We start from the raw sequence: 15,865 nt of genomic DNA, 5'->3' as shown, positions 1-15,865 counted from the left end.
GAACACTTCCTTACAATTCCTTTGGCACTATTTATTTTTATTGTAACATTGTGCCTGCACTATACTGCTGCCACAGAACAAGAAGTTTCAAAACTTATGTCAATGATGACATAAGTTACTACCCCATTCAGATTCATGTAAATAGCACTGGAGGAACTGAGCAGGTCAGGCAGCATCAATGGAGAGAAATGGACAGTCAATGTTTTGTATCGAGACGCTTCAGCTGGACTGAAAACAAAGAGGAGAGACGATGAGTTTAAGTAGGTGGGGAGAAGGAGTGGAGCAAGAACTGGACTTGTTTTAGCACTTTGGTGTCAGACATATGAATCACCATGTGCTTCATCACATTTTGTTTCATAAAGAGTTCAAATATAAACAAACTAAACTACTACTTGGATTGGACAGTGGTTTGTTTGGACAATTATAGACAGGCTGTGCTGAGTGATCCGGCTCAGCAGGATAAGCTAGACTGACTGTTCTTTCATCTGTTTGGGCATTGGAATACAGTTCTCAATTTAATATGAGTCATGAGAAAATAAGAAATAGACTACTCAGTGCCTTGTGCATGCTTTACGATTCTTAAAGTCATTGAGTTCTAGAGCAGGGAAAGAGACCTTGCAATCCAACTGGTCCATGCTAACCAAAATGGCCATCTAAGCTAGTCCCATTTGCCCACATTTGGCTCACATCCCTCAACATTTTCTATCCTATCCAAATATCTTTTAAATATTGACTATTCCTGCCTCAAAAATGTGTGGCCTCACCAGAGTCTTGTAGAACTGCAACACAATGTTCTAATTCCTATACTTAGTATCCTGACTGATGAAGGGCAGTGTGCCAGATGCCTTCTTCACCACCCTGTCTACCTGTGATGCCATTTTCAGGGAACAATGTAACTGTATCCTCGAGTTCTTCTGTTGTACAATGCTTCCGCAGTGCTCTACCATCCCACCCTAGTTTAACTTTGCAAAATACAACTGCTCGTACTTATCTGGATTGATTACCATTTGCCTTTCCTCGGACCGCTTTCCAAGCAGATCAAGATCCCACTGTAAGTTCTGATGATCTTTTAATAGATCATGGAAAACTTTTTGCTTCCGCACCAACCCTATATTCCTGAATATCTGAAATCTATGGATGGATTGGAAATGTGTTCAGTGATCGTGTCTCCAAAGAGTTTGTGTGCAGAATTCCAAAGTTTCACTCCTATTGGATGACACGTTTCTTCTCGTGTCTGGCCTGAATGGAAGATCCTTTACTTTTGAAGCTGTTAGCCCTGGTTCTGGTGATGAACCATATGCTGATTCACATGTCCGATACCAGAGTTCTGAACATCATCCCTGTTTAATCACAGCAGCATCCCATCCATTACAACAATACTTTCTGCCTCTTACCTAATAACTAAGTTGCAATGGGCACACATTGGTGTCCTGTTCCCGGCAGGGATGTGTTCGGCCATTTGAACCAATGTGTTATCATCTTGCTGTGGTGGCTTGTCCACCATAGTGCTGGGCACCTTCGCGTTGGATGTGGAATTGGCAGGAGAGACATGTGCAGTCGGCAGTGTAGTCTTGGAGATGCTGTTCACTGCAGGTGAAAGACAAAAATTATTTTTTTCCCCCCTCTTGCAATGAAAATTGAACAATACCTGAAAAAGAACAAGCTGAGCTTTTCACTGTCATTTCAGTACATCAGTGCAAGCTAGGCCTTTACTCTTTGGAATGTATGGAATGCAGAAGAATGAGGGCCAGACTCACAGACGCATTTAAAATTTAAGAGATCTCGATAAGGTGGATGGTAACAGTCCTTTCTCCAGAGTAGGGGGGTCCAAACTCTGGGCATAAGTCTAGAGTGAGAGAAGTATTTAAAGGGATCTGAGGGGCAATTTTTCTATGTACAGGGTGTTGAATATATGGAGTAAGCAGCCAGAAGACATGGTTAAGGTAGGTACAGTAGTATCCTTTAAGAAACACTTGGGTGAGTACCTGAAGAGTTGGGGCTTAGAGGGATACAGGCTGAATGCAGAAAATCGGGGCAAGCTGGGCATCATTGTCGGCACAGAAAGGTTGGGCCAAAAGACCTCTATCCATGCTGCAATGCTCTACGATTCTATGTGACAATAATAAACCCATTTCAATTCTAGATCTTGTAATGTGAGATATCCGGTGGCCAGTTTGTATACACCAATTCCCATAAATTGGCTATGAAAGCCCAGAGTTTAATGAGTTGTTGCTTTTAACTTGGCTTAGGTCTTTAATTCACCACTTACTTACCATCAAATAGCTCCCTATAGCAGGGATGACTTCATAACAGGTTAGGTAAAAGGACCTGGCAGGGCCGGTACCTATAAGGGTAACTGGAACCTTATCAAACCAACCCAAACGAAATGCTGCAAGTTACAACGAGCTCTAATAAACATGAGACACAAGAGACTGTAGATGTCGGAATCTGCAATCCAGCTGTGCTTTTCCCCCTCCACAAGTGCTGCCCGACTTGCTGAGCTCCTCTAGCACTTTGTATGTTACTATAGTAAACCTGTAAATGGCTTCTAGCATAGCAACTAACCCATCAACTCCCAGGTGGAAACCTAGCATTGTACATAAAGGGTAAAGGTGGAATTGCACACAGCTCATGTAACACATGAGACACTGAAACCTGACGCAGTATTAATTGGAAACAACAGCACACCTGCACTGAAATGGGATACAAGGAGGGCTCATCCACAAATCTATACAGGTAGAACTTAAAAAATAAAAGGTGCAATCATTCCAGATTAGACTCCAGACCTTCCAATAGCCACCAGGACACTGAAGAACAGATATGCATGCAAATTAGGGGAAGGCGTAAAAACAACAGGGTTGTAATCACAAAATACTATGCAGATGCTGGGGTCAAAGCAACACTCACAACACACTGGAGGAACTCAGCAGGACAGGCAGCATCTGTGGAAACAATCAGTCAACGTTTCGGGCCGGAACCCTTCGTCAGGACCAGCGAAGGGTTCCGGCCCGAAACGTTGACTGATCATTTCCACGGATGCTGCCCGACCTGCTGAGTTCCTCCAGTTTGTTGTGAGTGAACAGGGTTGTAATAGTGGATAACTTCAACTTCACTTACATAGACTGGGATATGTTTAGTGTAAGAGCTTAGAAAGACAAGAATTTGCTCATCGTCTCCAGGAGAGTTTCTTAAAATCAATATGTAGATAGTCAAACAAGAGAAGGGGCTATAATGGAACAGTAGAGAATGAGCCTGGTCAGGTAACTGACCTCTCAGTGGGAGAAAAGTCATGGAAAAGTAATCACAGGTTCTTAAGTTTTAAGATAACTGTAGCTGTTTCTGTGCAAGTCCATATCTACATGTGAAGGGTGGTTAAATATCAACTGCATGGAACACGTATGTTCCAGTAAGATGGAGGGATAAGGGTGGCAAGATAGGGGAACTTGGATGTGGGGGATATGTGGTGAAATTAGTCAAGATAAAACAGGAAGCAGATGTAAGGCTCAGAATCTAAAATCAAACTGAGCCCTTGATGATTATAGTGAAGAAAAGAACTCAAGAAGGGAACACGGAAACGCAGGAAGGACCATCAATCTGCCTTGGCAAGTAGGACAAAACAGAATCCCAAGGCATTCTATGTATATATTAGCAACAAGAGGATAACTATGAAAGGGCAGGACCACTCAGGATAAAGGTGGGAACATGTAATTGGATGTGGAGGATATCGATGAGGTCCTAAATGAGTACTTAGCTCAGGAGAAGGAAGTAAGTGGAGGATAGCGAGTTCAGTGTGGAACATGTTGATATGTGAGGGCATTTTAAGATTAAAAAAAAAAGGAGGTAGTGTTATATCTTTTAAGGAATATTATAGTGAATAAGTTCCCTAGGCCTGATGAGATACATCATAGGCTACTGGGAGGCAAGAGATGACCTTGACCAATATCTTTATGTCCTCTCTAGCCACCAGCGAGGTCCTGGAGGATCAACAAGTACCCAATGTGGCTCCATTATTCAAAAAGGGAAATTGGTATATTCCTAGAAACTACAGAAAAGTGAGCCTCATTTAGGGTAAGAAAGTTACTGAAAAGGATTCTTAGGGATAGGATTTATGACCAATTGGAAATTGGCCAAGTTAGAGATCAACAGCATGACTTTGTGTGGGATGGATTGTGTCAGACCAACTTCACTGACTTGGAATACATAGGTGTTTCTCTGGTTGGCAATCAGTGGTGAGCGGTGTGCCACAGGGGTTCGTACTGGGCCCACAACTGTTCACAATGTCCATAAACAATTTGGAAGTGGGGATCAAGTGTAGTATCCAATTTTGCTGATGACACCAAAGTAAATTGTGCTGAGGATATGGAGAGTCTGCAGAGAGATATAGATAGGTTAAGTGAGTGGACAAGGGTCTGGCAGATGGAGTACAATGTCGGTAAATGCGAGGTTATCCACCTTGGAAAGAAAAATGGAAGATCAGATTATTATTTAAATGGTAAAAGATTGCAGCATGCTGCTGTGCAGAGGGACGTGGGAGTGTTTATGCATGAATCTCAAAAGGTTGGTTTGGAGGTGCAACAGGCTATGAAGGAGGCAAATGGGATGTTGGCCTTCATTGCTGGAGGGACTGAATTAAAGAGCAGGAAGGTTATGCAGGGTACTGGTGAGGCTGCACCTGGAGTGCTGTCTGAAGTTCTGGTCGCCTTTCTTGAGGAAGGATATACTCGCTTTGGAGGCGATGCAGAGGACGTTCACCAGGTTGATTCCAGAGATGAGGGGGTTAGACTATGAGGAGAGATTGAGTAACCTGGGACTGTACTCGCTGGAATTCAGAAGGATGAGAGGAGATCTTATAGAAGCACATGACATTATAAAAGGGATAGATAAGAAAGAGTCTGGAAAATTGTTTCCACTGGTTGTTCAGACCAGAACTAGGAGACATAGCCTTAAGATTTGGGGGGAGTAAATTTAGGATGAAGATAAGGAGAACTGCTTTTCCCAAAGAGTGGTGAATCTGTGGAATTCTCTGCCAAATGAAGCAGTGGAGGCTACCTCAGTAAATATACTTAAGATAAGGTTGAATGGATTTTTGCATAGTAGGGGATTTGAGGGTTATGGGGAAAAAGCAGGTAGGTGGAGATGAGTCCATGGTCAGATCAGCCACCTTATTGAATGGCAGAGCAGGCTCAACCAGCCAGATGGCCGACTCCTGCTCCTATTTCTTATATTCTTTTGTTCAAGGAGGTGACAAAAGGTGATTGATGAAGGTAGAAATGTGGATGTTCTCTACAAGGATTTTAGTAAGGTGTTTGACAAGGTCCCACATGGGAGACTCATCCATACATGGGATCCACAGTGAACTGGCCATTTGGATTCAGAATTAACTTGCTTCTAAAACATAGAGGGTGGCACTTGATTGGACTTATTCTGGCTGGAGGTCAGTGACTAATGAATATAGATCAGCTGGAGATGGGGCCAGAGAAATGACAAATGAACTTGGCCACTTTGGGAGACAGTACACTGTAAATATCAAGTTTCTAAACAGTGCTAATATGCAGAGGGATCTTGGGATGCAAGTCCATAGCTCCCTGAAAATGGCTACACAGGTTGATTGAATGGTAAAGAAGACATCTGGTATGCTTGCTTCTATTAGCTAGAAATTACATTCAAGAGTCAGGAAGTTAAGTTGCAGCTTTATGAAACAGTTAGACCCCATCTGGAACATTGTATTCAATTCTGGTTGCTCCATTACTGAAAGGCTATCAAGGCCTTGGAGAGGTCCACCTACTTCAAAAGGGTGTCAATCATGCCAGTGCCCAAGAAGAGCTGGGTGAGCTGGCTTGATGACCATCTCCTAGTGGCAGTCACATCTACTGTGATGAAGTGTTTTGAGAGGTTGGTCATGGTTAGAATCAACTCCTGCCTAAGCAATGAACCTGAACCCACTGCAATATGCCTATCGCCATAACAGGTCTACGGAGGATGCAATCTCACTGACACTCCACTCAGCCTTAGATCACTGAGACAACAGTAATACCTACGTCAGGCTGCTGTTTATTGACTACTGCTTAGCATTCAACACAGTCATACCCTCAGTTCTAATCAACAAGCTCCAAAACCTGGGCCTCTGTACTTCCTTCCGCAGCTGGATCTTTGACTTCCTCACTAGGAGACCACAGTCTGTGAGGATCGGAAATAACACCTCCTCCTCATTGGCAATCAACACTGGCATGCCTCAAGGATGTGTGCTTAGCTCACTGCTCTACTGTCTCTACACCCACCAATCTGTGGCTAGGCCCAGCTATAAATTTGTTGATGACAACTATTTTTGGCAGAATTTCAGTTGGTGACAAGGAGGCTTACTGGAGTGAGACAGTTGAGTTGAGTGGTGTTACAGCAACATCAGTAAGACCAAAAAACTGACTGTGGATGTCAGGGAGCGGGAGTTCTTACTGCAATTTATAGCTTCTATTACTATGTATTGCAATGTACCGCTTTCACAAAACAACAAATTTCACAAAATGCCAGTGATATTAAACCTGATTCTGATTCAGATTCTGAGGGTGCAAAATTTTTTCACCAAGGCACTGTCTAGATTAGAGGGCATGTGCTACAAGAAGATGGACAAACTGAAGATATTTTCTCTGGAGTAGCAGAGGCTGAAAGGAGATCTGATAGTGGTTTATAACATTATGAGAGCCACAGATGGAGTAGACAACAAATATCATTTTACCTGAGGGCAGACATGCATGGTGGAGGAGAGCAAATTCAAAGGAGATGTACAGGGAAGGTTCTATTTCCCCACATAGAGTTATGGGTGTCTGGAATGTGCTGCCAGTGGTAGTCATGGAGATATTATCTCAGTGGCTACTTCATTAGTTACCTCCTCTACCTAATAAAGTGTCCACTGTGTTCCTCTGCTGCATGAAAGTGTAGGAACTGGAACAATATAGATTTTGTGTAAGCAGAAGGGATGAGTTTAGTTGGGCACTTGATCACTAACTTATTCGCCTGCTATAACATCACCCGCCGAAAGGCTGGTTTCTGTGACGTCCTGATCTATGTTTTATGTGAGTGCAGGGGGATTACCTCACTCTATGTATAGACAGTACATGTAGGGAAGAGATTGTAAGAAAGAAAATTTAAATGAGATTCTTCCTTGGTACATGAAACATAAAGTGGAAGTCTGTAAGACAAGCTGGTGTTAGGTTGGAGTTGGATTGTTTTGAGAGAGTGCAAAAGAACCAGTTCACAGCAATGTTTTGAGGGCACAAGTCCATTGCCATAATAGTGGAAGATGACGAAAAACGTATTTTTCATGAGAAGCAGAGGTCATTGTGCAGATGTACCCGTGTAAGAAGTTTTGAAGGGTACAAAAGGGGCACCTTCTTGGTGCAGGCAGAGACAATTCTGCCCAAGGCTAGACCACGGCAGGTGGCTAGTGCTGACATAGGAAACAGTACATCAAGAGAGCCAGGGTATGTCCAGTCAGACTTAGGTATTGACAGAGAAAGACAGACAGATAGCGAGGCTGCATGAAAGTCTGTTAGCATTTTTTAGATCAGCTCATTTAGAGGATGTGTTATTTTGATTTTTTGTACTGCTACTACTGTGGAGATTTGTTTTTTTTTTCTTTCTGTATTAAATTTGCGCGCATGCGCCGGTCGTGCATGCAGCCTGGTACAGCCGTTCCGATCTATTCTTACTTTCTTCTTCTTACTTTTTAATTTACGTTATTTTTTTGTATTTTTTTTCTCACGGTAACACGTCGAAGCTGCACCCTCTCTAACATGCTGGTAGGGAGTGTTTTATTTAGGTTTTCTTTAGTGCTGGAAATGGTTACATCCCGACACGCGGGACAGAAGCAAGGTCACATTGTGTATTCCATGGACCAGCAAAGACCGGCCGGCTTAGCGAACAGAGCGGTGGACACCCCTGCTGAAATTTGGAGGAAAACACACAGAGGGGGATCACAAAGCCGAGGAAAGAGGACCGGGTCGAGACAACAGAGACTTATGGAGAAGAGGAGTTCAGTGGGTAATACTGTTCCGGCTGACCGGAAGTGCACTGAGAGCGGTAAGCGTAAAGGAGTTCGGTGCTTACTGTTCTGGCTAACAACGGATGGTGCAATCCGGGGTATATTACGATCGAGGAACGTGTTTGCAGACTGGATATTGAACTTTTTACTGTTGGACTTCGGCCACATTCCACCGTGATACAACACTTGGCAGCACGGGAGGTCGTTCCGGCCTGTGGCCATCGAACGTGCAGCTCCTCCCGTGGAGGGTCAGACCCTGAGCCAATAGACTGGTCCTGCACTTATCTTCCATCTGGCATAGTTTGGTGTTTGATTGTTGGGGGTTTTTGTATTGCTATATTTACGCTCTACTCTTGGTTGGTGCGGCTTAACAAAACCAAATTTCCCTCAGGATTAATAAGGTATATCTATCTATCTATCTATCTATTTGTGCTAGTTCTAATAAAGTGTATTCATGTGACCTTGAACAGGTGTGTTGTCTTGTTTGTTTGCGAATGCCCAGATCTGAACCAGGAAAGAACACGAAGAATTTTAAAATAATTTTTCTTTACAGAGGTGATGTGGAATGGTAGGGTATAAGAAATGGTACAAGAACAATGGAAGTTGTGGCGTGAGGAGCATTTGATCCAGGACAAGCAATTGCCCATTGATGTCAGCTTGTAATAAAGGAAGCCCTGTGAATTTTTTCCATCCACGCTCCCAGTGTAGTTCTGGCCTTGCTGCTGTGACTTAAGCAGTGGAAACTATGGACCTGCCACAGGCTATTAGCTGCTAAAGGTTTCTCCCACAGTTTCCAACCCTCACTGTCAGCAGAAGCAATTAAGTATGTTAATTTATTTTTAAAATAAACTTCATTCCTTTGTAAAGAAACGCAACTTCATTCATATGAATAAGTCGGCGTTAAATTTGCCAGTCAGCACCAGATACAAGGTGCGTCAGTCATTTGGCTCATTATGTTACAGAAAGCCACTTGACTTGTTGCTGCGTCTGGCTGCAGCAAAATAATGGGATGCAAAACTGTCTAACCCGCAGCATTTTCTGTACTTCTTGGCTGTAGTGTACAGATGCACAGGTCCCATGTACAGGCAGACAGCAGGTCCTATACATGCTGACATGGACACTGGCCAGAGAAACCCCCCATAGAAGTGTCAGCTGATCAGTGAACACAATCCACCCAATTTTTAGTACCAGCTGTGACAAAAGAACCAGTTATCAGAAGATTGATGCCGTTAAGAGGACAATGGGGGAACATGCAAGGTGCTAATAAGAGAGAGACGAGAGAGATTACCGAAAGGAGACACGGTTCCGACTATTGTCAGCGACCGGTGGCTTTGAACCCTGAACTGTTTGAAGTTTGATGGACAGGCGATACCCAGCAGGGAGATAAAAAGGGACAGGTTCGCTAAGGCAACAGACACATGACTCCACGAGGTAACGAGACCCTGAAAGCAGTGTGCCCCCCCCCCCCCACAAGTTGGTGGGAGTTTTTGGAGGTCTGGTTGCGGGACCAGCCATAGATGAGCAGGGTGGAAAGATATGGTTGGGCGGGAACCTGGTGAGTGTGTCCGCCCTTGCCTGGGTGCCGGGTTCACCGCAGGAGAATGACCGTATCTGGAACGGAGGGGTCACAGTCGGTGACCTCAGAAGACATTACAAAGAGCTCGCCCGAAAGCTACCTGCGAGGAATATGGAAGGTCTGTTTGGAAACTGATTTGCAAATTCATTCGTTTTCTCTCTCTCTCTCTCCCCCCAATGACACGACGGCGACTACTACGAACTGAATTAAACTGAACTCTGTGTCACTTGATGACTGATCATTTTACCCCTAGACTGCGATAGAGATTGTTTGATCCTATTATCCTAGTTCTGTGTACATGTGTGTTTTATCATCGCTAACCTGTTGCATTTATATCCTTTTGATTAGAGTACTGTGTTGCTTATTTCTTTGATAAAACTTTCTTAGTTCCAGTAATCCAGACACCAACTAAGTGGTCCATTTCTGCTGGTTTGGCAACCCAGTTACGGGGTAAGTAACACAGCGTAAACCATTTTGCCCTGCACCATATGTCCCGGGCTAAATTTTTGACTGTTTTGCATCTTGGCCCCAGAGGAACACTGTTTCATTCAGCAGTATCTATGTATGGCTTGAATGATAATTAAACTTGATTTGGCTTGATTTTTGCTTGATTTGAAACGGCCCATTTCTGTGCGGTAATCTTCACAGACTTCTCAAAGTCCAATCTGTTGCTAAATAAAACATAGATCAGTAAAGTACTGGACAGACCACTGTGTTTTAAGATAATTATGAGTCAAAAAAAATTGGATCTTGCAAGAAGCTACTTAAATTGAGGTATGGCAAATTACGATAGGGTAAGATAGGAGCTAAGGGGCATTGACTGGGAGCAGCTGCTGTCAGACACATTCACAGCTAACATGCCAGAAGTTGTTTAAAGACAAGCTGATCAGAGTTCAGAATCACCATGCTCCCACATGCAGGGGCGGCGCTGAGGTGGTGCTAGCTGGTGCTATAGCACCAGCAGAAATTACAATAGCACCACCAAGAAATTAACTGAAATTTCACATACAAATTGCAGCTGCTTTGCTTTCTCTGTATAGTTTTGAATACAGGTTGTTTCTCCAGTTGATCCAGTGAAACAGCGCCCCCAATTACCATAGCACCCACACAGCAATGAAGTTATAAACTCTGTGCTGATCTAAGGTCAGATCCACTCTTCACTTCTGCTTATTCATTCGTTGTCACTGTCCTGCCGTTGCTGTCCTCAGATCAGTTACGCTGATCTAAGATCACTTAAGATGGTGATGTCACTCACTCTCACACGCGAGAGATTGATAATATACATCCAGGTGCAGATCCATGGTCTCGCGAGACTACTGGATGCCACACACATACATACTTTATGCTTTTACAAGCTAGCGTAGGCCTGACAAGTGCATTATCTTGGCCGGCGTGAAAAATGCATCGATTTTTAGTGAGAAAACGACCTCATCCAGAGGAATCAGTGGTGTCTCAGCCTGAGCCTGTCTTAATTGAAAGTGATATGCAGAAAGAAGTAAGTGGGGATGAGGACGACAGTAGTTTATCGAAGGAGTGTGAGGGTGAAGCAGAGGAACAAGAAATGGAGCGGGATTCAGAAGAGAACATGGATGAAGCTGCTCAGTGCTAGTGGGAACACTGTTAGCAATGTTAGGCAGCAGCCTGAGGAAGGATCCCGTTGGCCAGCATTGAAAAAGTATCCTTCGCTGCTCGCAACAGTTTGGCAATCAGCAAAGGAGTTTTATTCGTGGCTGGTTTGACTGGCTGGAATATTCGATTACGAAAAGATACTATGTTCTGCTTCGCATGCAGGCATTTCCTGTGTGGAGGTCATGGGTTCCATTCTGAGTTACCTTCACTGTCACTGATTACTGAACTGGCGGAAAGCTACTACAGCTTTCAAAACCCACCGTGTAAGTGCAGCTCATAAGTTTGCTATGGAGGCATGGGCCGAATTCAGGTTGAGAAAACAAGACAGTTCAAGATTGGGAAATATGCTTGACAAAAGACATGCAAAGATTGTCCAAGAAAGTCGTTAGTATATGAGAGCAGTGGTTGAGTCTCTACACTATACTGCGTGCCAAGGCATTGCCCAGCGAGGACACAGGCAGGATGATGGATCTGGCAATAGGGGAAACTTTGCTGAGTTGCTCAGTGTAATTGGACAGTTTGATAAGACTGTAGCTTAAAAAAAAGAGGACAATCCTTGAAATGCAAAAAAACACCCATCATGATATCCAAAATGAAATTATGGGTATTATGGCAGATGTGGTCAGACGTCAAATAAGTGCAGAAATCGAGGAGGCTGGACATTTTGCCATCGTGGTGGATGAAAGTAAAGACCTGAGTAAAAAGGAGCAAATATCAGTGGTGGTGAGGTATTCGAATAACGAAACAGTGCTTGAAGAATTCTTGCACTTCACTCCAGCAGAAGGGTTGGACACAGAGTCGCTTCTTAAAAGCATTGAACAGACACTCGCCCAGTGTGTTATTGATAAGAACGCGTGTATAGGTCAGTGTTATGACGGGGCGGCAGTGATGTCCGGGTGCAATAACGGGGTACAAGAGAGGTTCAGGAAAGCAGTCCCGCAGGCATTATATATACACTGCCGTGCTCACAGACTTAACCTTGTTTTAGTGGATGTTGTGAGCAATGTAAAACAAGTGGGCAGGTGAGTTTTTGAAACTGTGCAGCTGCTTTACAACTTCTTTTCAAACTCTGCTGCCCACAATCTTTTCATGAAGAAACAGAGAAAACTGGAATCAACTGCACAGCCCATGGAGTTGAAGAAATTGTCAGATATATGCTGGGCATGGCAGTATACAGCTCTGTGGGCTGTAAGGAAATCACTCCCTGCCATTCTAGCTACACTATAGGATATTATGGGTGAACCAAATGCATGGAGGAAAACAGAGCTGTAAATGGACTGATTGACGAGCAGTTTGCTTTACTTCTCACTCTGTTTGAGGATTTATTCCCAGTCACCAAGTTCATGTCAGACCAGCTACAATCTCCCAGTTTGGAGCTTTCATCCACTGTGGACTTGGCTCAGTCTGTAATCGATGCACTCTCAGCAAAATGGGGAGAGGAATCATCAAGCGAAATTCATGCAAGAGCTCGGGACCTGTGCATCAAGGCCAATATACAGAGCAGACCACATGAAAGGAGACAGGCCCAGCCACCCTGCCACCTACATAATTTTGTTGTTGAGGTCCAAACTGAACGTACACCTATCACATCCTCTGATGACCTTCACAAGCACTGTTTCTATCTGGTTTTAGACAGACTTCTGACTGAAATGAAGAGACGGTTCTCAATTGAAACTGGGGGTGGTCTGACTGCAGTCTCAGCATTGAGTCCCAAACACAAGTTCTTCCCAGACAAGAATTGTCTTTGGCCAATGGCCCAATACTATGGAGTGACTGAAGAGAACCTGACTGCAAAGCTACATCAGGTTCGGCGTCTGCTGAAAACAAAACAAAAGCAAGGACAGACAGTGAATGATACAGTGGAACTTCCAGCTCGAATAAGACCCTACTGCGATGCATTTATAGATTTATACAAACTAATCTGCATATCACTGACTCTACCTGTGACATCTACCTCATGCAAACGGAGTTTCTCTTGCCTCAGACGCCTCAAAAACTACCCAAGGAATAGCCGCAGCGATGCTCGGAACAGCAACTTGGCCCTGTTGGCCATAAACAGCCAGAGGACCAAAGCACTCGACATCCAGAAAATCATTGATGCTTTCGCCACCAATCACAACAATAGACAGATTGTGCTTCTCTGAAAACATCAATGGTGAGTGCAGGTGATTTTTAAAAAAAATTTGGGCCAAGACTAATGCTGATTGTTATTATTATTTTGTGGTGGATACCCCATAGTCCTTATGTTTCCTGCAAATCCTAAAATATTACATTTACTGCTATTAAGCCTAGTGGTTTTGCTTAGACTTCCAAGCAGCGATTGTTGATTTTTGTTTTATATTCAGTAGCCGAATTAATTGAGATATTGCATGGTCAGAGTACCATTTGTCTGACTCCTGGTAAAGCCTTGCACCTGTTAATAAGCCTTGCCCTATTTGACTTTAATAACGGTGTATCTTTTGGCATTGTCTGTCCATGTAATGCGAATAGCAGTGGACATTGTGGGTTATTGTTGTGTTTTCCAGTTGAAAAGCACGCATTTGTCGCTGATTGCGGGATTGGTGTGTGATTCACATTGTGCGCTGTGGGTCGGATGCTCTGTTGGTTTGTTTGTTTATGCTCTGTGTAGCCCAGGTTGTCTCCGATGCTGTTGACACGGTCACAGTTCACTTCTATATTATATCTATCAATTGCTGTTGCTTTTGAGTCAACAGAGGCATTTATAGTAGGCACATAATGCTTGACACTGACTTTTGAACGCCACGCGTCTGGCCTTGCGAATACATATTACCACACAGTACATCCCTCAGCACCATCACTGAATAATTCAGCCCCACTGTAGCACCAGCAAGAAAAAATTCTCTGGTGCCGCCAGTGCCCACATGGCATAAGAACAAGGATCATAAGCTAAAGGATAAAATTAAATGAGTACTTTGTGTCAGCATTTACTGAGCAGAAAGAATTGGAGGATAGTGGAAACAGAGTGGAGCATACCAATGTACTGGGATACTTTGAGATTAAGGAGGAAGTAGTGCTAGGCCTTCTGAAAAACCATTGAGGTGAATGAGTCCCCAAGGCCTGATGACATGTATCCCAGAATATTGAAGGAAGCAAGTGAGGAGATTTCTGGGGCTTAGAGCAGGAACTTTGTATCCTCACTGGCAACAGGCCAATTCCCGGAGGACTGCAGGGTAGCAAATGTTGTGCCTTTGTTAAAGAATGGAACTTGAGATAATCCAGGTAATTATAGGTCAGTGAGCCTCACATCATCATAACAATAAGAATATGATAATTTGGAAACTAAATTTTTCAGCGTGGGGGATTAATGGAAATGGCTGGTTGATGGTCGCTGGGCCGAAGGGTCTGTTTCTGTACTGTATGTCTCTGTGATTTTGAGATGATGAAACTACTGGATGCTTGCTCAATCTGGATGACCAATGATCTTTCCAGAAGGAAATCTTTCAAACTTTGCCCCATCTTGCTTATGCACAACTCTGGATCCACAACTATGATTGAATCGTCAATGCTTTGACATGGCTTAGACACTCAGTTCCAGGCTATTAAGGATGGGGACTGAGTCCTTTCATTCCTGATCCAAATTAAAAGATTCTCAAATTACCAAGGCAAACAATGGACACCTCTGTGGAGAAAGAGTTGTTCAAAATAAAATATTGTTTTGCCATTCCTGTAGTTTTAAGAACAGTTTGTACTGAAACTATGAATTTTCTTGAGACTCCAAGCCTGCCAAACGATCAGTAATTAAACTTTAGCATCTGTTTGCTTATAGTGCAGCCTACTCAAAATCGGTATCATGTTAGTTGTAATATACTTTGTTATTGATAAAGAATCTTACTAATTTGCAGTCACAATTAAACACGGTTGTAAATGTTGTTCACTACCCTGATGATTCTAGTACTAACACAAATTACAAGCATTCAATTTGAGGCTTCCATCAAAATTCTCTGATATACCATTAGAACAACCATCAGAGAGAACACACTCACAATAGTCTAACGTCCAAACACATAATAAATTCAAGAGCATCACGTTAATCCTTGCTTCACTCTCCTCAGACACTCCCAGACCTGCCCACTTGCCTTCATCAATAAAGACAGAAAATGCAAATACTTTCTTAGAAGGTAAGGAGGTTTGGCATGTCAATGAATGCTCTAACAAACTTCTACAGATGTACTGTTGAAAGTATCCTGACCAGTTGCATCATGGTCTGGCAAGGCAACTCAGAAGTGCAAGAAATAAGAAGTTGCAGAGAGTACTGGGATCAGCCCAATGTATCACGGGTGTATCCCTCCCTACCATCAAAAGTATCTACATGAATTGCTGCCTCAAGGAAACATCTATCATCAAAGATCTCCATCATTCAGGCCATGCCATCTTCTTGTAGCTGCCATCCAGCATGAGGTTCTGAAGCCTGAAGTCCCACTCTGCCAGGTTCAAGAGCAGTAACTTCTCTTAAGTTATTAAGTGCTTGAACTGACCCACACAGATCTAATTACTACCTCAACTCTTCCACTATTTTGCACGATCATGACATTTTTTGTCTTCTAATTGTATTCTTTCTTGCATAATTCATAATTATCTCATGAATGTTGAGTATCTAATGTTCC

General features: G+C 43.3%; 1 protein-coding gene across 14 annotated transcripts in view; it reads right to left on the bottom strand.

The window, feature by feature from the left end:
- LOC140196738 (PDZ and LIM domain protein 5-like) overlaps positions 1 to 15,865 on the bottom strand; it is a 261,799-nt gene that overhangs the window by 22,991 nt on the left and 222,943 nt on the right. For all 14 annotated transcript variants that reach the window (XM_072256439.1, XM_072256443.1, XM_072256444.1 and 11 more), the window contains one exon: positions 1,395 to 1,587. In XM_072256439.1, coding sequence (XP_072112540.1) covers positions 1,395 to 1,587 — 193 coding nt within the window. The remainder of the gene's footprint in view (positions 1 to 1,394; positions 1,588 to 15,865) is intronic.

Source organism: Mobula birostris, chromosome 4, assembly GCF_030028105.1.
Source record: "Mobula birostris isolate sMobBir1 chromosome 4, sMobBir1.hap1, whole genome shotgun sequence".
Lineage (NCBI taxonomy): Eukaryota > Metazoa > Chordata > Chondrichthyes > Myliobatiformes > Myliobatidae > Mobula > Mobula birostris.
This window is presented reverse-complemented; position numbering and strand designations above follow the sequence as displayed.